The sequence below is a fragment of the Hemicordylus capensis genome, chromosome 4 (assembly GCF_027244095.1).
Source record: "Hemicordylus capensis ecotype Gifberg chromosome 4, rHemCap1.1.pri, whole genome shotgun sequence".
In the NCBI taxonomy this organism is placed as follows: Eukaryota; Metazoa; Chordata; class Lepidosauria; order Squamata; family Cordylidae; genus Hemicordylus; species Hemicordylus capensis.
In genome coordinates this window covers 222,829,664-222,853,807 of record NC_069660.1, presented here as the reverse complement: position 1 = coordinate 222,853,807, position 24,144 = coordinate 222,829,664, and the positions used below count along the sequence as shown (strand labels likewise).

The 24,144-nt window shown below is 42.6% G+C and overlaps 1 protein-coding gene across 5 annotated transcripts in view; it reads left to right on the top strand.

Annotated features, from left to right (window-relative positions):
- Window positions 1-24,144, top strand: part of ATP9B (ATPase phospholipid transporting 9B (putative)) — a 282,460-nt gene that overhangs the window by 214,213 nt on the left and 44,103 nt on the right. For all 5 annotated transcript variants that reach the window (XR_008306909.1, XM_053249182.1, XM_053249183.1 and 2 more), the window contains 4 exons: window positions 728-976; window positions 13,342-13,503; window positions 15,354-15,446; window positions 17,279-17,362. Coding sequence is in view for 4 of the 5 variants with exons in the window: in XM_053249182.1 (XP_053105157.1) it covers window positions 728-976; window positions 13,342-13,503; window positions 15,354-15,446; window positions 17,279-17,362 (588 nt within the window). In the remaining variant the exon portion in view is untranslated. The remainder of the gene's footprint in view (window positions 1-727; window positions 977-13,341; window positions 13,504-15,353; window positions 15,447-17,278; window positions 17,363-24,144) is intronic.

Below are 24,144 nucleotides of genomic sequence, written 5' to 3'. Positions count from 1 at the left end.
TGACCAGACTTGGCTGCACGCTGTCGACACGGAGGTTGACAAATGTTGCTTTTTAGCAGTGAGTAGAAAGCTGGTGACGTGATTTATAGTGCAAGCCGAGAGCTCCCAGCTGGCAGGAATTCAAGGCTTCTCTGCAAGAGGCGTTTGCTCCTCCTAATAGTCTCTAGTTGAGTCCTGCGCCTCGAAAGACACCGCTGTTGTGGAGTCAGTGGAGGTTGATTGCATAGCTCCTCTTCGGATTGGTCCTTCACGATTTCTGCTGTCTCCGGTTGTTGTGCCTGCTCTGAATCATTAGCTGGATCTACCACAGCCGTTTCATGAACACTGACAGCCGGGCTCTGCCCCTCAGACACTCCTGCATCGGCTGAAAAGTTGACAGCTTCCCCTTCCTCCTCACTGTCTGAGATCGAGAGCGTAGCACATGGTGGCAGGTTGAACCCGGCCAGCTGCTGCTCTCCCTCCACCTCTGCACGGAAGTTTTAAATGTGACTTGCAATAGAATGAACTTGAGGAGTCTGAAAACAGTGAATTTTCTGTGAAGTTTTGGTGACATTTATTAAAGAGGATTCATTTAAATAAGTTTTGTGATTGAGAGAGGTACTAAAATGGAGGGAGATATCTTAAGATTTAAAGAAACATGTAACTTAACGATTCTGGTATTCCAAGCCCCCCCCCCCCCAATACTTCTGCTATATTTTTTAGTGTGTTTATCATTTGGATATTATAGATGCATTCCCAATCCAGTGGAAACACTACCAGCTCAACACCTTCCAGAAAGATGCAGCCTTCAGCACCTAAAGTCCGCAAAACTGTCAGCAGTCGAATACATGAAGCAGTAAAAGCTATTGCGTTGTGTCACAATGTTACACCTGTGTATGAATCCCGAGCAGGTGTGACTGGAGAAACAGAATATGCAGAAGTCGATCAGGATTTCAGTGATGAAAGTAGAACTTATCAAGCTTCCAGCCCTGATGAGGTAAGACTGCAATAATGTTTATGTTTTAAACACGTTTTGGTATTTATTTATTTATTTTTAAGCTTGCCATTTGTTCCAGAAAATGTAGCGACTAATTGGATTTGTTGCACTGGCTGTATCAGCATAACAAGTACATAACACATAAGAGATAGCAACAAAAACAGTAATTATAAGAAGGCATTTAAATGATTATTGACTTCTGTCATAAGTGGATATGTAGCTTCAAATATTTAAAATCTGTGCAAAAATTTCATTAAGAAAGAAATACTGTGAAAAACACAGTGAGCTTCCACCTAACTAAGCACATGACCAGCAGATTAGTACAGCCAGATATCGCTTGAGACAAACATGGTTGTTGTCATGGAGGTCATGATATCTTGAGCTGCACCAGATGAGAAGGGCCTCAGTTTTAATGTTGGAGTCATCCACTGCAATTAGTCTGACGATTCCACCACCAAACTAGAGACTACCCTGTCAGCTCAGACAGGGAGGTTGTTCAGTACCATCAGAATCCCAGTGCTGCCTCTAGAACCCACTCAGAGAAATAGGAAAGGAAAGATTGTGCCAGGAGTGTCGACTCCTGGCAACCACAGAACCATGTGGTTTTCTTGGTAGAATACAGCAGTGGTTTACCATTGCTTTCTCCCGCACAGTATGAGATTATGCCTTTCAGCCCCTTCCTATATTGCTGCTGCCTGATATAGGAGTTTCCCATATTCTAGGAAACACACCAGTGGGGATTTGAACCAACAGCCTCCTGCTCTCTAGGCATGTTGCTTCCCCACTGTGCCATTAGGTGGCTGGTACACGTAGAGATACATGTATTCAAAGTTAGGTGAATTCTGGATTGGGCAGCCATCACTTCCTCTACTCCTCCTGGATTTCTCAAGCAGACAGAGTGAAGCAATATGGCTCATGCCAGCAGTTGGCTATCAGCAAGAATGGGATCCCTGCTGACTTTGCACCAGATCTTGGAAAGTCTAAATTCAATGAGTATTACAAGCTATTTTCAACTCAACTGTGTGTCTGGTACTTGTTTGCTTCTGGCTTGCTTCTGCACTGCCAGCATAAACAAAAAGGCAGAAGGTGTGCAGGATTGTATAGTACAACAGAACAGTGGAGCATCTAAAATATAATTTAGAGGGCAGGACTATAGCTCAGTGGGAAAACATTTGCTTTGTATGAAGAAAGTCCTAGGTTCGGTCCCTTACATCTCTAGAAAGGGCTGGGAAAGACTTCTGCCTGAAATTTTGGAAGGCTGTTGTAGTCAGTGTAGACATTACTGGAGAACCTCAATATTCACAGGGGTTCCATTCCCGGCTGCAACCTTGGATACAGAAACCGTGAATATCGAGTCACTGATGCTATGGGATTGCGAGGGCTGGGTTCCCGGTTGTTGGGAAAACGATAGAAAAGGATTGAAAATGAGCCCAATGGGAGGGGGGCGTGCGTGAGGGAGCTACCTACCATCCTTCACTGGTCCCCTGAGTTGCCATGTGCCCTGAAAATCGCCTCCAAGTCAGCTGAAAATCACAAGGTTTTTTGATGCTCTGAAACACAAAATGCTGGCCGGAAACAATGTTTTCCAGTCATTTCTGGCAACCCCCAACCCACGGATACGCGAGATTGGCGTGCCTCCCCCCTTTTTTCTCACGTATGCCGAGGTCACATTTCTTTTACTTGACAGTTGGATACGCAGATCTGTGGATAATGAATCCATGGATATCAAGGTCCCCCTTCACGGAGCTAAATGGAGCAATGGTCTGACCCTGTATAAGGCAGCTTCCTATGTTATAGTTTTTCCTTTCTAGTATTTCTTTTCCTTGCTCATATTTACTAAGCAGCCATTGCTATTCCATTCCATTATATTTCAGCACTGCCCAGAGCCGTTTGGACGGGGTGGTATATAAATATAATAAATTAATTAATAATATTTGTGCTTTCAAACAAAAATGCAAAAGACAATAATGCAGATAAACAGGTAGCAGCTCAATGTAGAATATATGTGGAAAGTAAATAGCAGATATAAAAATAAAACTGCAAGAGAGTTTGATATATGGCCATTTTAAGGGGAGGTAACCGAGATAACTTGATATATCCACAAGGACACAGTAGTTTTAATTTTGCGAAATAAGAATTTTGGTAAAACAAATTATGTTAATACTGAATTCCAACTTTGAATTTAAATTACCATTTAAAAAAAATTAAAAACGTATGATGGCATCTCAAGCAAAGATGAAGCAGTAGATTAGATAACCTAAACACTTAGATAACCTAACACTTAGATAACCTAAACATCATTATATGACCAAAAAGAAAGCTAGGCTAGAAAAAACCAGATGGTATTTATCATAATTTTTTTAAGAGCTCTATTGATGCAATGCTTGCAAATCACTGGAGCCTAAGGAAAATAATGTAAATGGTTCATTATTTAGCTTATTGAACTTTCCTGCAGTTAGATTGACGGATGATGCCACTGTTTCCCAATCACACAAGCACCATTTTAAAAGCATTTTTATTGAATAAAGTGCTGTGAATATTGCACCCTGGAGCTTTATTTAGGGAAATGGTTCAATTGATGTTTTCTTTTTAACCTCATTGTTGACCTATCAAAACATATTTGGTTAATAAGCAACAGTATCATTCAACAGACTGTTTTTATGCATTAAACTAACAATGTGGTGGGGGTTTTTAAATCATTTATAGGCCCGGTAGATCATCTTTTGATAAATGATAGCATAGATTAATATTCTTAGCATTTTACACCATATAGGTTGTACAAAAATGTTCACAACAGACAATAAAGAAAAGCTATAGGCAGTTTAAAATAGTTTGCCTTTCCATTGCTAAGATCTAAAACCTATTCTGAATTATAATGGAAGTATTTTGCACAATATATGAATTAATATAAAGATGTAAATATCAAATATGTACCCATGGCTGAAGAACTGTCCAACAACATTTTAGAGATATTATTATTATGACCAATGGGAATCTTCATTATAATGTATGTAGGTATTGTAGCTTAAGATGTAACTTGTTTTGTATTCATAGCATGAGCTCTACTTATGCCAGGCTCATTGTTTCTTATGATAAGTGATCAATATTTCATTTTCTCTGAAAGAATGGAAAGTTTCATTTGTCTGTTGCTTGTGCCCTCGACAGCATAACAAGGAAAGAGGACATGATGAAGACCCCATTGATAAAACCCAATTCTGCTTATGCAGAGCTGTCAAATATGTATGTCCAGTTAAATAATGGAAAGCTGGTGCCAAAATAGTGTAATGAACAGCCATAAAATGATATAAACTAAGTAATTAGAGCAATAAAAGTTCAAAGGTCACAGGTCCAAGTAATTCAGAGCCATGCTATGAACAGAAGCTTTTGAAGACCTTTGCCCCTCTTTGGTTAGGGAAGATGGATTTGTTACATTTTTTAATAACTGCTTGTTCTAACAAACTAGCTATTTATTGACTATATTTTTATTTATGTGTATTCCAAAGTAAAAATGTAATTCCAACTTTTATAGTATTTAAACTCTCACTGAAGGCCCTTCAAAAATGATGGGCAGAATGGCAGAGAACAATTGTTGGTTTTTTATTAATTATTTAAAATATTTATGTCCTGTCCTTTCAGCACACTGCTGCTCAGGGTAGCTTACAATAAAACTTCAGTACAAACAACAATAAATAATAATAAAACCATTTAAAGTATATGCCATCTTTTTTCCTCTCCAGGTATGTTAGCCTCTTTCCCCTCCCTTCATCCTTCCTCTGTTTTTTCTTTTTCCCTGGAGGTCCTCTCCTCTTCCTCTGCACTTGTTTTGCTGGCCCTGCACGCCATCTTTGCCATCACTTCCTTTGGCTGTTGATGACATTTTTTCATTTTAATAATAATAATAATAATAATTATTATTATTATTATTATTATTATTATGTATGTTATTATTTTTCTCATTGTGAGCAGCTATATTTTAACTGTAGTTTATAGTATTATTGATCGAGTTTCTTAGCCAGCTAGCAAATGCCACAGGTCAACATGAGTGTTGTGAAAAGGAAAACAGGCAGTGACTTGAAATGTGGAAAGGTAGAACATTGTTTCTTGCTTGCCTCTCCAGAAGCTCATCTCTATGCTGAAAAAATGGTAAGAGCAACGTGGCTGAGGGTCCTAATGTACTGGTCTTCCCAGATCCAGAAATTTTACACTTTTCTTGTAGATCTTTTGAAACCAGAGACACTTGAACAAAATGTCACATTGGCCTTTGGAAAGGAAGCATCCTCTTCTTTTTTAGCACTTTAGCAGAGGGAATAGCGAACTTGTTCGCAGGTCTCTAACATGGCCTGCGAACCGGTTCGTGCACATCCCTAAAGAACAGGCCCTGCTGGAAGAGAACCAACATGGCTTCTGCAAAGGTAAATCTTGCCTCACAAACCTTTTGGAGTTCTTTGTCAACAAGTGTGTGGATAAAGGTGATTCAGTTGACATAGTATACCTGGACTTCCAAAAAGCTTTCGACAAAGTTCCTCATCAAAGACTCTTGAGAAAACTTAGCAGATAAGGGGACAAGTCCATGTGTGGATTGCTAACTTGTTGAAGGATAGGAAACAAAGGGTGGGTATAAGTGGAGAGTTTTCACAATGGAAGGAAGTAAGAAGTTGGGTCCCCCAGGGATCTGTACTGGAACTGGTGCTTTTAATTTATTCTTAAAATTCTTAAATTAAATTTATTAATTTATTTTAGATTGTGAGCCCTTTGGTTTTAGATTGTGAGCCCTTTGTGGACAGGAATCCATCTTATTTATTTATTATTTATCTGTGTAAACCGCCCTGAGCCATTTTTGGAGGGGCGGTATAGAAATCGAATGAATGAATAAACTTTCTCTCACATTTCTACAGCCATTTTTGCTCCCCCCATTTTTATGTGACCTTTGGGAACCTAACCTCCCTTACCCAATTGCAGAAGATGACTGGCTGACTGCAAGAAGGGAATCAGTGCTCAAGTTTTGGGCAAATAGCCGGGGGGGGGGCAGTCTATGGAATCTACTCAAGCCTGGATTATGACTTACAGAGGCTTAAATTTTGTCAAAATGCATCGGAAGTCCTGCCACACTCACTCCCCCCCCCCGCCATGCTACTCACAATTACAACAGTGTTCATTTGAAGAAGAATATATATAATAAAATAAATATAATGACAGTCATTACTGCAGAAATGTATAAACTATTTTATCTTATCAGAGTGATAATGTGCGCACACGTGTGTGTAAACTGTTTTAGTAGTGGCATAGGAGATAACCTGGAGCACAGACTATTATGTATATATCATAGCTTTTCTTAGTTTTCTCTACGAACTGTTAACTTTTCAACACAATTTACTGATGTTTGGAATTATCTAATAATACAAAAGCCTGATGATTCTTGTATTTTCACTCCTGACCACCTCAGTTATACCTGTGCTCACAATCTAAAATGTGACACTGCTATAAACTGCCAACTCAACTTGCATGTGAAGCGAAGCATAAACTAAATAATAAACAGATGTGAGTCACCAGATATAGAACACTCAAGTCCTCGCTGCAAAGGGACACAAATGAGATGATAGGGTATTAACGGAAAGATGCAATTTACAGGTCACAATGTAATAGTAACCTTTCACTGTGAAAATTGAAAATTAACCTTTGGTGTATTGGATCATTTGCAGCTAATATAGTAGGCTTGCTGGGGGAGGGGGCAGTTAAACAGCCTTTGCTGTTGTGAATCTAGAAATGACATTTGAAAGTGTATTTGTTTTGCTCTTCTCTCCCTACAGCAATCTTTTCACTATATCATAATATACCAGTGCCCTCAGTAATACTTGAAATCATAACATTATCTGCATGAAACGATAAATGAGTTAATCAGACTAGCTTTTTGTTCTAGCATGCTCATGTAAACCTTTACATGAAGTACAGCATAGCGGTTTCTTCCTTAATTTCTTACTAATATCTCCCATATCCTGATACCTATTTAATGATCATCATTGGAGGTCGGTCAGTTAGATAGGCTTTCTCCTAATCCTTTTCAGATAAACTTTTAGTGCTTGAAATTCTTTCAAATACCAACATAAAAATGTCCATCCTGTGTATACATGCATGTGCAGACTCACAAAACCTATAAATTTCAATCTGGCTTCTGCTTTAGGTTTGGTAATGAAACTGCCTTTGTCACCCTGGTGACAACTTATGCCAGGAATTGGACATTGGCTTATGGGATTCTGCAGAGCTCAATCTTGTCTTCCATGCTTTTTAACATGAAACAACTGGAAGAGGATGTCTGAAGACCAAATACCACTAGTATGCTGCTGATATGCAGATCTATCTCATTTTGTCATCTGATCCGAGGGAGTTTGTGGAAGCTCTGGATCAAGATTTGAAGGCCATTATGGGCTAGATGTGGACTAGCAAACTGAGGCTTGATCCTGACAAGATGGAGATGTTCTTATTTAGTAGGAAAGTTAATTGGGATTTGGTTATCAACCTGTTCTGGATGGGGTTGCACTCCCTCTGAAAGAACAGGTGTGTGAATTGGGGATTCTCCTGGACGTGGTATTGCTTCTGGACGTTCAGGTTGCAGCTGTGGCCAGCAGTGCCTTTAACTGCTAGCTATGCCCATTACTAGGCATAGTAACATGCTAGCTATGCAATTTTAACATGCTAGCTATGCAATTTTGCTAGCTATGCCCATTACTGGAGAACAAATTGCTGGCTACAGTTATGTACTCAGGCACATCATTTAGACTACTGCAATGCATGCTGTGCAGGACTGCCCTTGAAGAGTATCAAGAAACTACAACTAGTACAAAACACAGTGACCACGGTGTGGGAGCATGTTACTCTCACCCTTCAGTGCCTGTGTGTTTCCGGGCCCAATTCAAGGTGCCAGTGATTACATTTAAAAAAACCTTTCACAGTTTTGGTTCCTCAGATGACAGTCACCACACAAGATTGGAGGAAGAGCCTCTGCTCCACAAGCCCACCACCGGTAGAGACTCAATTGTTGTGCATTCAGGACAGGGTCTTCTCTGTAATTGCCCCCAAATTGTGGAATGTTTTCCTAGTGGCTGCTAGGAAAACTTTTTCCCAGCCTTGTCTGCCTTTTGGCATCAGGAAATAACAGTACTGTGCTCCTGAGGCTTTGATCTCTGACTTCTGTGCTGGTCTGATGCTGTGTTTATTTCATATATTCCTTTCTGTTCTTTGTGATATGCTGTTTTTAATGTGTTTAATTGTGTATTTTCAAATTTTTGTGATAGTTCATTTTGTATGTTGTATTTTAATTTTTGCTAGAATGAGAGTGTGTGTGTGTGTGTGTGTGTGTGTGTGTGTGTGTGTGTGTGTGGTGTACCCGTTGCTAATCCCATGAGTGGCAGTTTTTGCAAGAGTTTGCAAGTGATCTGCCAGCAAGGGGAGAGAAAAGCGCCGGTGCCGGCAAACCAGCTTGTGGGCGAGGCAGGAAACAAAATAGTGGCGGGGGAAGAAAACGTCAGCGGGCAGGCAATGAAAATGGCAGCAGTGGATGGGCAGCGAAAGAAAATGGCAGCTGGTGAGGGGAGACTAGAGGTGCAGATGCTCTGCACCCAGCCCAGCTAGTACACCTTTATATGATAAGTCAGGATGGAAATAATATACTTTCTGAAAACTTGAAAATTGATTGTAGTGAGTAATCAGTTAATCATTCCCTCCACATCCCTTGAGCTGGTGACTTTATTTATTTGCTGACTGCAGAAGCTTGATTCAGGTATATGAGTAACAGATTATTAGGCCTAGGGATTCTTGTGACTTCTATATCTATATGAAATTTTACTGAAGTAGTGAAATGCCAAGGGCACTTTGAGTTCTTGTCAGTATATATATTGGCAAATGGTTATACAATCACATTATATCCAGGAATGAGGTCAAGTTATTTTAAAATGTCTCCTAAATTTTCGATTTTGAAGACTAGGTGAGCCTCCAGAGAAAGGGAGTGCCAAATTCTAGGTGCCAGAGCCAATAAGGTCAATACCTACAAACAGTGAGAACTGGAATAGGGCCTAATCAGTTGGTCTTGGAGAGCAAGCAGGACCATATGGGAGAAGGCAGTCCTTTAGATACCCTGTCCCCAAACTACTTAATGACCAAGACTTAAAATTGGACTCAGAAACCAATTGGGAGCCAGTGCACATTAATCAACAGCAGAGTTGCATCTCCAAGTAATTGGCTCTGCTCGCCACTTTGTAGCAGTATTTTGCACCAGCTACAGTTTCCAAACATTTTTCAGAAGCAACCCCACATAGTTAGACAGTTCAGTAGTCTAACTCAAATGTGCCCAAGGCATGTAAGACAGATCTGCATTCTCCAGGAAACATTGCAGTTGGTGTACCAACTGAAGCTGTGCAAAGACCATCCAGGCCACTTCCATTATCTGGCCATTCAGTAGCAAGACTGGGTCCAGAAGCATCCCCACACTACAAACTGAATTTTTCTACTTTGTCCAAAACAGGCATTGGTTGAGGACCTCCGCTGCCTCTCTGGACTCAAATGGAAAAGCAAAGGATTTGGGTGTCATCCACATATTGGCAACACTGCATCCCATGTCCTTATTTTATTTATTCATTCATTCATTCGATTTTTATACCGCCCTTCCGAGCTGGCTCAGGGCGGTTTACAATTAAAAACAGAAATCAGTAAAAACAATTAAAACAGAAATACAAATATAAACACCAATTTAAAAACATCTTAAAAAACAAACTATCAAAACAAAACCCTGAAAACCAGGTTAACATTAAAACAATTAAAACTAATAAAAAACCCTGAAAGGCCAGGCCAAACAGATGGGTTTTAAGGGCTCTCTTGCACGAACTCTTTCTGTGGTTTCATTTACTTATGGAATCTTGCAGATCAGCATAAGCCGATGGACACAATGTTGAACAGAAGACCCTTAGCATCACCTTCTGAAATTTGCTTCCCAGAAAGGACCACCACCACAAAACAGTGCTCCCAAGGCCCCTCCTGGCCAGGTTGATGTCAATGAAAATCACTAAGAAATCCAGCAGAACCTACAGGAATGCACTTCCTCTGTCTAGCTCCGAGCTTAGGTCATCCACAAGAGCAATCAAAGTTTATTTCAGTGCCCAAACCAGGTTGGAAATCATACTGAAAACAATGAGGATAATTTTGAGTTTACACAACTTTTCTTCATATTAGAATGCAATTACTGGAACAAACGTAAACAACTCTACCAATACTAAAAAGATCCAGACTGTGCCAATTGGGTTTCACAGTATTTAATTTAACTTGAGGTTGTAGGGCAATGCGTTTAAAACTACTGACCTATACTAAGGAATAATCACTGGCAAGGAACTCTGAGTAAATGTGTACAGTAACTGTTAAGATACTTTAGATACAGAAAAATGGAAAGGAATAGAAAATTGACCAATTCCTGCTTGCAGTGTGCAGCAGGTAGCTTTAAAATATATACTGCAACATGAAGTAGCAATGGGAACAGAAATATTTCCATCCATTCCCATAAACCATTCTTAGTTCTATAACAGTGCTTAAAGATAATTATGGTTTAAAAGTAGTATGGCATCTTCAGTTTTTGCTTTACAAAATACGTACAAAATGCAAAGATTTTAAAGGAATTAAGTATATAGAATTTAGCATATCATATTTACATTTATCTCATTTATTGGGCAGGATCTATTAATCTTGTAAAAATCTCTCAGAAAACCTATATGAAAAGTATTGATTAAACCTTTTACAATGTATTTTATTTTTGTTTATCATGATTTTATAAACATCTGCATACTATAATGAATGTTGATTATATTAGCTTGATATTTCTAAGTTTGGCTATACACCTTTTAAGTGTTCAGATTCTCTACTATATACGTACATTTGGGGACCAGGAATAGATTGGGACTTCTGTTGGTGTACCGATCACCCCGCTGCCCAAGAGAGTCCCTAACTGAGCTCGCAGGCTTGGTCTCGGGTTTGGCGTTGGAGTCCCCCAGGCTTATGGTGCTGGGGGGCTTCAATATCCACTTCAGGTGCAGCTCAGGAGTTCATAGCGGCCATGACAACTATGGGCCTATCCCAAGTGGTCTCTGGACCGACACATGTTGCTGGTCATACTCTTGATCTGATCTTTCATTCTGATCAGGGTGGTGACTCCTGTGATTTCCCCATTGTCATGGACGGACCACCATCTGGTTAAGGTCAGACTCACAGTTGCATCCCACCTCTGCAGAGGTGAGGGACCTATTAGAATGGTCCATCCAAAAAGGTTATTGGATCCAATAGGATTCCAAGAAGACTTGGAAGGATTTAATTAATTAGTAGGGCCCCCTGCTCCCTTGAATCCGAATTTGAAACCATCAGTTGCCTGCTGTGATGCTTTTTTGTGGACAAAGTCTCTCGTATTTGGGTCAATCTAGATTTAGACTCCACAGTTATTGCAGTGTCAGATGCAAAGGTATCATCTGTATGGTTAGGCTGGATCAGTTTCAGTTTGTGACTGCTGAGGATGTGGACAAGTTGCTCAGAACGGTGCGTCCTACCACCTGTCTGCTTGATCCTTGCCCAACGTGGCTTATACTATCTGGCAAGGGGGTTGTTGTGGAGAGCCTGGTGGCAATTAGAGAGCCAGCATGGTGTAGTGGTTAGAGTGCTGGACTAGGACCGGGGAGACCCGAGTTCAAATCCCCATTCAGCCATGATACTAGCTGGGTGACTCTGGGCCATTCACTTCTCTCTCAGCGTAACCTACTTCACAGGGTTGTTGTGAGGAGAAACTTAAGTATGTAGTACACTGCTCTGGGCTCCGTGGAGGAAGAGTGGGATATAAATGTTAAATAAATAAATAAAAATAAATTATAAATATCTCTCTGAGAGAGGGCAGGATGCCTCCTTGTTTAAAGGAGACAATTAGTAGACCTATTCTTAAGAAGCCTGCCTTGGACCCCTCGGAGTTTAGTAGCTTCAGGCCTGCTTCCAACCTCCCATGTTTGGGCAAGGTAATTGAGAGGGTGGTGGCCTCCCAGCTCCAGGCAGTCTTGGAGGAAACTGACTATCTAGACCCATTTCAAACTGGTTTTCAGACGGGCTATGGGGTGGAGACTGCCTTGGTCGGCCTGATGGATGATCTTCAGTTGGGAATTGACAGAGGAAGTGTGACTCTGTTGGTCATTTTGAATCTCTCAGGGCTTTTGATACTATCGACCATAGTATCCTTCTGGAACGTCTGAGGGAGTTGCGGGTGCGAGGCACTGCTTTGCAGTGGTTCCGCTCCTACCTTTCTGGCAGATCCCAGATGGTGTCTCTTGGAGACTGTTGCTCTTCAAAATCTGAGCCTTTATATGGGGTTCCTCAGGGCTCCATACTGTCTCCAATGCTTTTTAATATCTTCATGAAACCGTTGGGAGAGATCATCCGGAGATTTGGTGCTGGGTGTTATCATATGCTGATGACACCCAAATCTATTTCTCCATGTCAACATCATCAGGAGAAGGCATATCCTCCCTGAATGCCTCCTTGGAAGCAGTAATGGGCTGGATGAGGGATAACAAACTGAGACTGAATCCAGACAAGATGGAGGTACTTATTGTGTGGGGTCATCACTTGGGAAGCGATATTGATCTACCTGTTCTAGATGGGGTCACATTTCCTCAGAAGGTACAGGTACACAGTTTGGGAGTGCTTCTGGATCCACACCTTTCCCTGGTTCCCCAGTTTGAGGCAGTGGCCAGAAGCGCTTTCTATCAGATTCGGTTGATACGCCAGCTGCGTCCATTTCTTGAGGTTCATGATCTCAAAACAGTAGTACACTTGTTGGTAACCTCCAGACTTGATTACTGCAATGCTCTCTATGTGGGGCTGCCTTCGTATGTAGTCCGGAAACTGCAATTAGTACAAAATGCAGCAGCCAGGTTGGTCTCCGGGTCATCTCAAAGAGACCATATTACTCCTATATTACAGGAGTTGCACTGGCTGCCAGTAAGTTTTCGGGCAAAATACAAAGTGCTGGTTATAGCCTATAAAGCCCTAAACAGCTTACGCCCACGGTACTTAAAAGAGCGTCTTCTTCTGCATGGTGTCTAAAAACTTATCTTTTTATCCAGGCCTTTTAGCTTTTTAATTTTGTAACTTTTTAAAATTTGGATTATTTGTTGATTTCTTTTAAACTGTTTTTAATATTTAATTGATTTTAACTTTTGTTTTTATTTGTTGTGAACCGCCCTGAGACCTTGGATTAGGGCAGTATAAAAACGCACTAAATAAATAAATAAATGTTATACTTTTAATTTGATTTTCATTAAGGTATAATTGACAACGCATATTTCTCTCTCTAGGTAGCACTGGTGCAATGGACAGAGAGTGTTGGTCTTACTTTGGTGAACAGGGATCTGATTTCAATGCAACTGAAAACCCCGGGTGGACAAATTTTGACATACTACATTCTGCAAATTTTTCCTTTTACATCTGAGAGCAAGCGGATGGGAATCATAGTGAGGGTACATCATATTAATGTTTTTCTTTATCTCTTTTTCAGTTTGCATTTTTAAAGTATTTTTTTACTCTTGTGCATAACGGTTCAAATATAAAAGCTAGTAAACTATATTAATAATACAGAAATGTCCTCAGGTGCCATATTCTCTCAGTATTGACCTACTGGAATAAATATATGATGATCATCTTGCAAGTTACTACCTGTGGATTTTCCATGTGTTATGGCAGATTCATTGCTTCATTTCCTCAGACACATAACTGTCTAGAGTTGAAATTCATGTCTTTGAAATATTTTCACTTTGTTTACATAAAAGATATTTCAGTTAGAATGTTTTCAATCCTCCAAATATATGAGATCAAGAACAAGTTCTGTGTTCACATGCTTTCTACTCCCTCTCCTCTTCCTCTTTCTTCACATATTCTTGGCTTAAGGAGTAACACAGTGGTTTGTCATCACATCAAAACAAAGTGTGGAGACTTGTGTGAGAAGTCCTCCAAACCATGAGCAACTCCATTGGCAGCAATACTTTATACTAGCTGGCCTGGGCACAGAGCATCTGCACCTCTAGTTCTCCCTTGTTCTGGGTCCCCCTCCCTCTTTCTCTCCCACTGGCCTGGCTGCCACTTTCTATACTCCACCAGCTGGCCTGGCTGCTACTTTCTCTCCCCACCCCCTGACGGCTAGCCTGGCCGCCACTTTCTTTCCCTGCCGGCCAGCTGGCCTGGCCACTATTTTTTCTCCTGCCCAGCCTGGCCGCCACTTTCTCTCCCCGCCTGGCTGTTGCCCAGCCTGGCCACCACTTTTTCTTTCCGCCTGGCTGTTGCCCAGCCTGGCCACCACTTTTTCTTCCTGCCCACCTGCTGGCCTGGCCACCAATTTCTCTCCCCACTTGCCCCCAGCCTGGCCATTGGCCTTATCTGCTCTGCTGTTGCTTTCCTCTCCCACTTCCCTCGCTCATGAACTCTCTTAAGAGCTGCCACACATTGGATTAGCAACCAGTATGTCTAAGAGAATGGTTGGTAGATAGATAGATAGATAGATAGATAGATAGATAGATAGATAGATAGATAGATAGATAGATGAGGTCATATTTAGGAATGTTTTATGGTGCTCATACTTACTACCTTACTGGAAATTGCCTTAAAAACCTCATCTAACAAAACAAAACCTCTCACAAACCCTCATTTATTTGATTATTCTCATTGCGATAGGCTTAACAATTTCTACCATTTGGAGTTGTGGAGTTGGAGTTCTTCATCCTATCCTTTCTGGGTTGTCCAGTTCCCAAGAAGAATGTAGGCAATTTTTCTTGGGAACTTTGCGTGGCATATTATCTTATACTAAGCCAAGCTGCTGTGTTTGTTCAGGGTGCATCTCAAAGATGTGGAGGTTAGAACTAAGGACATCCCAAATGTATATTATTCTTTCATGCTGTATGGTTTAAAAATGAGTTGTTTAACAGTAAAGCTTAAATATGTATGGAACAATCCACTCACACTGTAGGTGTAGCATCCACATACAAGAGATCACCATAGGGCTTTCCACCCCTTCCCCACCTACTTGTACACACAGGCATTTGTGCAGCCAGTGGGGGAACTGGAAGTCTGTGAACACCTCCAAAATTCCACGCAAAGCTCTCTCTCTTAATAGTAACTTGCATTGGACAGAAAGGGGGAGCTTAGGTGATAATATGGGAGGTGGCTACAGATTTCAGATTCACCCAAATGCCATATTGCACTATTTGCAAATGTGCAGAAGTAGGGAGTGGTCTGTTGGGTCTTACTGGTATCTCACACTCTTGGACATTACACCTGTGGTACAAGTGGCTCATGCCCCCTCTTTTTCCAACTACAGGATGAAACTACAGGTGAAATCACGTTTTACATGAAAGGTGCAGATGTTGCAATGTCCTCCATTGTTCAATATAATGACTGGCTAGAAGAGGAGGTAAGGAATTTTTAAAACAATTGTTTCCGCTTGAGCAGAAAAGGTGAGGGCTTTATGTTGTCATAGAGAAATGTTAGAATTGTAAAATCTTCAAGAAAAGAAGGCAAAATAGTAATCTCTTATGACAGATGTTATTGGACTGGATTCAAAGATGAAAATAATGAACTAAAGGTGTAATGGATTGGGAAATGCAATTAAGTGTTTCATTAATAGGTTTTTAAGAGTTGCAATTTGTTTCTAAATTTAGCTGTGAAACTGAACAAGAGAATGACTGGATTTTTTTTTACAAAAAGTGTTAATGTACAAAATATCTGTTGCAAAACAAACATACATTATAGGTTGGGATCCAAAAAGCTACCTTCCACATAGTCCAGCAGACTTGGGTTTGTTTGGTTTTCCCCCTTCCTTTCTTGGATGGCATAAACATAATTGAAAATGTCAATGATCTCTGAATTATGTTAGAGTTTTGTAGTGTATGATTAGCTATGAGCAGATGTATTTTTACAAACTAAATAGGTTGTGCTGTATTGCTGTAGTAGACACCGGCAATTGTCTTAATTTGACCTTACATATAGACAATATGGTAATGTGATCACACAAGGCATGTTCATAATGGTATTGGCAATATAAATCAATACCTGCTTCAGGCAGTTTGATTTAATCAAGGGCATGAATAAATTAAACTCCCTGAAGACCTAATAAAGTGTCATAAAAATTACTTTTGGCGATAATGATGCACAATTAATTGTAAAATACTTAATTTATTTAGCATTATGAGGTCAAATCAATACACATTTTGAACTAGACAGATAGCATCAAGCTTTTTCAGGAATCATGAACATGTCTGTTTTTTATATTACTTTTAATGCTTATGTTTTAATTAACAAAAATAAACTTGGTATTAGCGCATATGGTTGTTTGCTTCTTGCATATGTGTTTGTCAGCCTGTAAACCCAATTTTCACATTTGGTTTTAAAAATGTAAAAAACAATAATCCCCAAAGAGAAGACCAATAGAAATGAAATCAGGTAACATCAACAAAAATCCAGCATGCAGAAAACCACAGGATTTTGTTTTGTTTTGTTTTATTAAATTAAGGATATTAATTAATCTACATGAGAGTGTGCCAGGGTCAGAAACACCTTGATCTACTCATTAAAGTCTCCCCCCCCCCCGGCCGCCTTCTGTCTGTTAAGGTTTTGGCTCAGATTAAGTTTTAGGTCTGTCTCATAGACATGGTCTTCCAAAGAGGGGCAAGCTTCCCATTAAACATATGAAGAATTTTTATGTTCTTCCTCATGGATCCATAATCTTTCCTAATGTGGCATTTCCGCGTGTCTCAATTTGGATGGAGAAAAAGAATCTGCTTTATTATAATGTTCTGTCATAGTGTTTCTTCAACCTGTTGTTGATGAAAGTGCAATAAAGTTGATCATTTGCATCCAGGCTTCCTTATGTTCATGTTTGTTTGCTCTTACTTATGTGGAGCATCCTTGAGGTCCCCTTGTTTTTCATGATGTCTCCCTGCCCCTCTTCCAAATGCATCAGTTGCCAGGGCAAGGAAACTTGCAACACAATAACATCACATCACATGTTTGGTTTTGCTATACATTTCCAGGACTGACATGAGACTGCTGCTTTTGGCAGCAGCCTTGCAGTTCCCTTTACATCTGTTTCCAGATGGAGGGAGAGTGCTTTTATGTTGATAGTTCATTTGTGACATCAAAGCCAATTGAATCTTAACTAAGGCAAATGGGCACTTCGCACCTGTCAAGGCATTTCTGCATGGTTCATAACTGCTGTTTAATTCTTTATTATGTTTGCAATTGTAGTGTGGTAACATGGCAAGAGAAGGACTACGCACACTGGTTGTGGCCAAGAAATCATTAACAGAAGAACAGTACCAGGATTTTGAGGTACAACACTGGAAAAGCACACCCTGTACTTATTCCGTGTGCTTCACTGTATTTAACAAAAAAAAACCCCACCCAACTTTGGATGCATTCTTACATCCAAGCAATGCAAAACACTTAGAAGGTAATTCTCATTTTCAAAGCTATCTCTGTGAACTTCATGTTTGTACTCTAAACACAAGCTAGTGATGTGCAAGCTCTACCCCCATCATCTGGTTCGAGATACGTCGATGCCCATAAAAATGGGTTCTGCACCTGCACAGGAGCCGCACAGTAGCTATGCCTGAGCTTGTTGAAGTACCTAAGCCACGCCCCCACGCTGGAGCGTGCTATATAAGGCGTGGCTGAGGCGCGAAGTCCCTCCGTTCTTTTCCGACCGCCTTGCGACTTGGACCTATGGTCTACGCCTCTTCGTCGGATAAGTTCCTCTCTTCTTTCGTTCATTCATCTTGTAAATTTTGACTCAGACTGGCTATCGGACTTCATTGGATCTTGACGCGGAATGGCTGATGACAGTTCTCTGGCTTTAACTCAGACTGGCTTCGGTGACTTCTGGCAAACTGACCACGGAATGGCTAAGACTGCGATTAGGGCTGATGAAAAATAGTCGTTTAAATGGTGCAAAGGCTGTAGGGCAAAACGGCCTTCAAAGGACCTCCACGACCTCTGCCTGTTGTGCCTCGGAGAGGAGCATAATGTCTCCTCATGTAAAATATATCTGTCCTTTTCAAAACAGACTTGAAAGAATCAGGCGCTAAACCTTCAGGCAGCAATTTATGATGAAGTTTCGAGCCCTTCGACTCTGGGCACTCCACGCCCCTCGATGTCAACTGCGCACTCCACACCTGCGCAAAAGAGGGCAAAACCCTCTTCAGCATCGAGCAGTCAGAAATCCTCTGCTACCGACTCAACCAAAGAGCTTTTGACGTCAAAGAAACATTCAACTTCGAGGAAACACTCGACGTCGGAGAGGTCTTCGACATCAACACCCTCATAGTCTAAGCCTTCCTTGTCTTCATCTTCTGCTTCTTCTTCGAAGTCATCACACCATTCGGTGGAACGTGATAAGGCTTCTAAATGACGAGGTCAAGACTACTCTCCTCCGCATGACGGAAAGCGTAGAAAGGATCAGGAAGGACCTCGGGATCATACAGCGTCCTCTTCTTCAGCACAGCCGTCAACATCGACCCATTCTCCCTCGCTTTCTGCACCCTTGGCTGCGAAGGATTCCACTTCGATATCAACATTGGATGTCGAGCCAGTAGTTGCTTTGATGTCGACGTTGGATGCCGAACCAATAGGTCCATCAACACCGATAGTCCTCAACGCCGAGGAACCCCTGATACCGCAGCCGGCGGTATTGTTCATCGCCCGCACACTCTATGATGCCTACAGCTAGAGCTCTTTCTCCTGCCCCAACGCCTTTGGCTTCCTCAGCCTCTCCAGCAATGCCACAGGTTACTGTTCGTTTACCTTCAGCACTGCATATTCCAGTCCTCTCAGCTTCTACGCAGGTCACCCCTCGATGCCGAGCACCTCTGCCAGCTTTTCAAATCATCGATGTCGATGCCGAGGAATCTCTCCCGGCAGCGACTCGGTCTCTCCTTTCACGTCTGGACTCGACATCGAGTACCCACTCAACGTTCACGGGTTTCCCATCAATGGACCTAGAACCGCCGCTTCGTTCAGCTCTTATATCACCCAGCCACTTATGTCCATCGACTCCTTGGCATTCCTGTGGATACAGACATTCCGCCCTTGGTGCCTCTTCTCCTGATGGTCCATATGGGGATGGGAACAATAGACCTGGGAGGCCTTTGGCACCGGCCCGTCCTGCAACCAAGTCAGTAGCCACCCAAACCTTTTCTCCAACCGTTGTCGAGCGGGCTTCTCAGACCCCAGCAGTCCTCTTTCGCACAGAGTCCACATAGACATCGACCCAAGCCCCTATGTCTACATTTTCTACGCAGACCTCTCACCCGGCTGAGAAGGATCGTCCACCACCTGATTCTCCTTCCGAACATTATGGATCCTCTGATTTTGAATCCATTTCGGAGGATGCTAGTTCAATTGTGGAGCCACCTACGGATGTAGCTCCCGTGACTTATGTTTCTCCAAATGACGAACTTAAAGCCTATCACAAACAAATTCGTGCTATGGCTGATGCTCTGGGCTTGGATATCTGTTCTCAATTGGCCACCATTGACGATCCAGTATACAATTCTATTGCTGAAGTCACAGTCCAGAGCCCCGGTGGCTTTGCCAATGTTACCTGTTATCACTAGGGCACCAAGTGTGCTTGGGAGTTGCTACATACCTCCACTCCAACCTCTAAGAAATTGGAAAATCTATATAGGGTTCAAGAGAAAGACAATGGTTACCTTTTGAAACACCCAGCACCCAACTCCCTTGTAATAGATTGCGCCATGGTTTCTAAGACTGGAAAAAGATATACAGTTCCTCCTGACAAGGAGGGTAGAAAGCTCGACTTGCTGGGGTGAAAGGTGTATTCAACCTCGTGTCTGTCTATTAAGGTGGCAAATTATGCGGCCTGCACGGCTAAATATGCGCATGGCCTTTGGGAAATGTTGGAATCTGACCTGGACTTACTCTCCTTTGAAGATTTCAAAGCAAAAATTTCGCCAAACCCTGGAGAACTCTGGGGACCTGACTCGTAGGCAACTTAGTATTGTGAAGCACTTGGCGGAAAGCAAATTAAGAGCGATGACAGCAGCCATTACATTAAGAAGGCACGCCTGGCTTAGGTCCACTGGCCTCCAATTGGACATGAAAGATAAAATAGAAGGGTTACCCTTTGATAGTTCCAGTCTCTTTAGTGAGACAAAAGATTTGACCATGGAGCAGCTCAAAAAATCAAAATTCACTGCAAAGACTTTTACCTCCCATCCGTCCACCTCAACATCCTCATCCTCTTACCGTAACAACTATGGCAAGTTCTGTTCCTCATACAAAAATCAGGATAGGCTCAATTTCAGAAAACCCTACTCTTCTTATTAGCGCTGCCCGTACTATCAAAAGAAAAAGGCTCCTCAGTCCCAGCGCACAAAGCCGCGGGACACCCAGAAGCATCTTTGAGATCAAGGACCGCCCATCGACACCTTGCAACTCCCCGACTCCTTACATCCCCCTTTTCCTGCCTGCGGGGGCTCTAACATCTGTCCTGGCGGATTATTCCAACCTTCCATCCCAGCCTACCATCAGGCTGGCAAAGCATGACCCCGCATGGCACCATATAACATCGGATCAGTGGGTCCTGAAAATTATAACCTCCGGTTATGCAATCGAATTCAAGACCCTGCCATTCTTCTCGGGAATAAGACTGATGCCTCCCTCAGACACACTGCGTCAGGAGGTGAGGGAGCTCTTGGAGAAAGGGGCTATTGCCCCGGTGTCATGGGCAGACAGGCGGGAAGGGTTCTATTCTTGTTACTTTCAGATCCCCAAGAGGGACGGGGGCATTCGGCCCATTATAGATCTCCGCCTCCTGAACCAGATCCATCCATTTCAAAAAGTTCCGTATGATGGCATTACAACAGATTCTTCCGCTACTCCATGGAGAAAAGTGGCTTGCGACACTGGACCTCAGGGACGCCTATTTTCATATCAACATGAGACCTTGTCACCGCAAGTACCTTCGGTTTACCATTGGTCCCCAAGTGTTTCAATACAATGTATTGCCCTTCGGCCTATCCACCGCCCCGAGGGTGTTTACAAAATGTATGGCAGTAGTGATTGCTCACCTGCGGACCAGGGGTGTGGCGATCTATCCTTTTCTAGACGACTGGCTCCTGGCGGCGGGGGACAAAAACGAGTTACATTCGCACATCCAATATGTGCTGGACCTACTTTGCGATCTAGGCATCCAAGGAAATTGGAAGAAGCCACATCTAGAACCGACACCAGTGACCTCCTACATAGGCACAATCCTGGATACAAAACTACAGAAGGCATTCCTTCCCGAGGAGAGATTCGCCTGCATTCAGGGCCTTATCTCCCAGTTCCGCCAACAGCCTGTGCAACCGGCCCGTTTGCTCGGCCTGCGTGGCATCCTGCAATACAGTAATCTATCATGCACGGCTGAAAATGTGAAAGCTTCAGCTTTGGTTCTTGTCAGTGTTTCATCCGGCCAGGGACAGTCAAGCAAAGCGCCTTTTGCTTCCTCCTCAGGTACTCCGATCTCTCACCTGGTGGACGAATTGCAAAAACCTGCTCAGTGGAGTCCCCTTCCAAACCCCTTCACCTATGATCTGGATGGCCACAGATGCCTCCCTACAAGGTTGGGGAGCCCACTGCAATAACCACAAAATCCAAGGGAAGTGGTCCCCACAGCAAGCCCAGCTGCATATCAACTTCCTGGAACTCCTGGCTGTCTTCCAGGCTTTACAGGCCTTCCTGCCGATCCTTCATGGCAAAGTCATCCAGATACACCTCGATAACACGACTGCACAAGCCTATATCAATCGCCTAGGAGGAACAGTGTCTTGCAGCCTGTGCGTTCTCAGTACACAGTTATGGCACTGCTGCATTCAGCATCAAATTTATCCAATAGCTGTTCACATCAAGGGCCTAGTCAACACCCTGGCGGACGACCTCAGCCGGATCTTCCTGCACGTCGTCAACACGCATGGGAACTCCAGTTGGAAGTCGTATCTCCCTTCTTCAACCTATGGATGAGACCCACTGTGGACCTCTTTGCTTGCTCAGAAAATACGAAATGTGTCCGTTTCTGCTCAAGGGTGGGCCAAGATCCTCAATCTCTCGGGGATGCCTTTCAATTGGATTGGTTTCTGAGACACCCTACATGTTTCCTCCCCTACCTTTGATACCCAGAGTGGTAGCCCACCTAATGTCCAATCCAACCAACTGCATCTTAGTGACTCCTTGGTGGCCAAGGCAGTCCTGGTTTCCACAGGTACGCAGACTGGTGAGGAACTGCTACAAATACCTTTCTCTCCGTCCAGATCTCCTCACTCAAGATGGGGGTCACATTCTGCATCCAGGCATCCGAACCCTCCACCTGACCGTTTGGCGGATAGTCTGCTAGATCATATTCTACTCAATCGTAGGAAAGAATCCACCCGCCAAAACTACCAGAGCAAATGGTGCCGCTTCAAGACCTACGCACGCACCAGGGGGTTCCTTCCTAAACGTGCTTCGATCCGCAAGGTTCTACGTTACTTCACAACTCTAAAGTCTAAAGGACTAGCCAATGTGTCCCTGAAGGTACATCTAGCCGCCCTGTCATCTTACTTATTTATTTATTTATTTATTATTTGTTTATTTATTAGATTTATATACTGCCCTTCCAAAATTGCTCAGGGCAGTTCACAACATGATAAAAACAATTAAAACAAATTAACAATTAAAATCAAACTATTAAAACACAATAAAACCAATTAAACAGCTAAAAGCCCCGAAAATCAGGGCAACAGTTTAAAACAATTAATCATTTAAAACTCTGGAAGGCCAGGCCAAATAAGTACGCTTTAAGGGCTCTCTTGAAGGACAGCAATGATCTCAAATTATGAATTTCTTCTGGGAGTGCATTCCATAGCCCAGGAGCAGCTACAGAGAAGGCCCGCCTCTGCGTCACCACCAGACGAACTGGTGGCAACTGGAGACAGACCTCCTCAGATGACCTTAACATGCGGTGGGGATCATATAAAAGAAGGCGCTCTCTTAGATAACTCGGACCTAAGCCTAACTCAGACCTAAACTCTTACCACCCGGGATGCAATGGAAGTACATTATTTCCACACCCATTAAGCAAAGCCTTCCTAAAAGGCCTTTCACGGGTTTACCCTTCAATCAAATCTCCAGTAGAACCTTGGAGCCTCTCCTTGGTCTTGTCATCATTGACCCAGGCTCCCTTTGAACCCATGGCCACCTCTTCGTTGAGATTGGTCTCTTGGAAAACGGCTCTCCTAGTTGCTATTACAACAGCTAGACATGTTAGTGAACTCGCAGCCCTCAGAGTGGACTCTACCTACACGATATTCTATCCAGACAAGGTTCGCATGCATCGGGACCCTTCGTTCCTGCCAAAAATTTTTTTCCAATTTCCACCTAAACCAGGATATCATCTTGCCAACCTTCTTCAGGAACCCTACTTCTACCCTAGAACGTATGTTGCATGCCATGGATTGCGCTCCTATTCTACATGGATCGCATGAAGACACTCAGGCTGTCTACATGTCTTTTCATATCTTATAAAGTGCCTTCTAAGGTCTCCCCAATTTCACGATAAAGGATGTCCCGGTGGTTGGTGGAACTTATTCTGTTTGCCTATCATTTACAAGACAAACCACTTCCAGAAACCATTAAGGCCCACTCCACCGGGGCCCATGCTTCCTCTGCTGCACACCTTTTGGGAGTTTCCTTTGAGGACATCTGTAAGGCTGCTACCTGGTCCTCAGGATTCCCTTTTGTGAAGCACTATGCCATAGACGTACGCTCTGCTGTGGAGGCTACCTTTAGGAGGAGTGTTTTAAAACAGGTGTTACACTAGCAACTACTGCTCCCTCCTCCTTATGGAGCTTGCTAAACACCCATTCTTATGGGCATCGATGGATCTCGAACCAGATAAACAGGTTGCTCACCTGTAACTGATGATCTGGTAGAGATCCATCAATATCCATAAGACCCTTCCTACCTCCCCTCTGCAGTAGTGCTGTGTCTATGTGCGTTCCAGTGTGTGGCTCCCTTCGGATCTTTAAAACTCTCAAGTTAGTCATGGATGAACTTACCTGCTTGATGATCGTCCT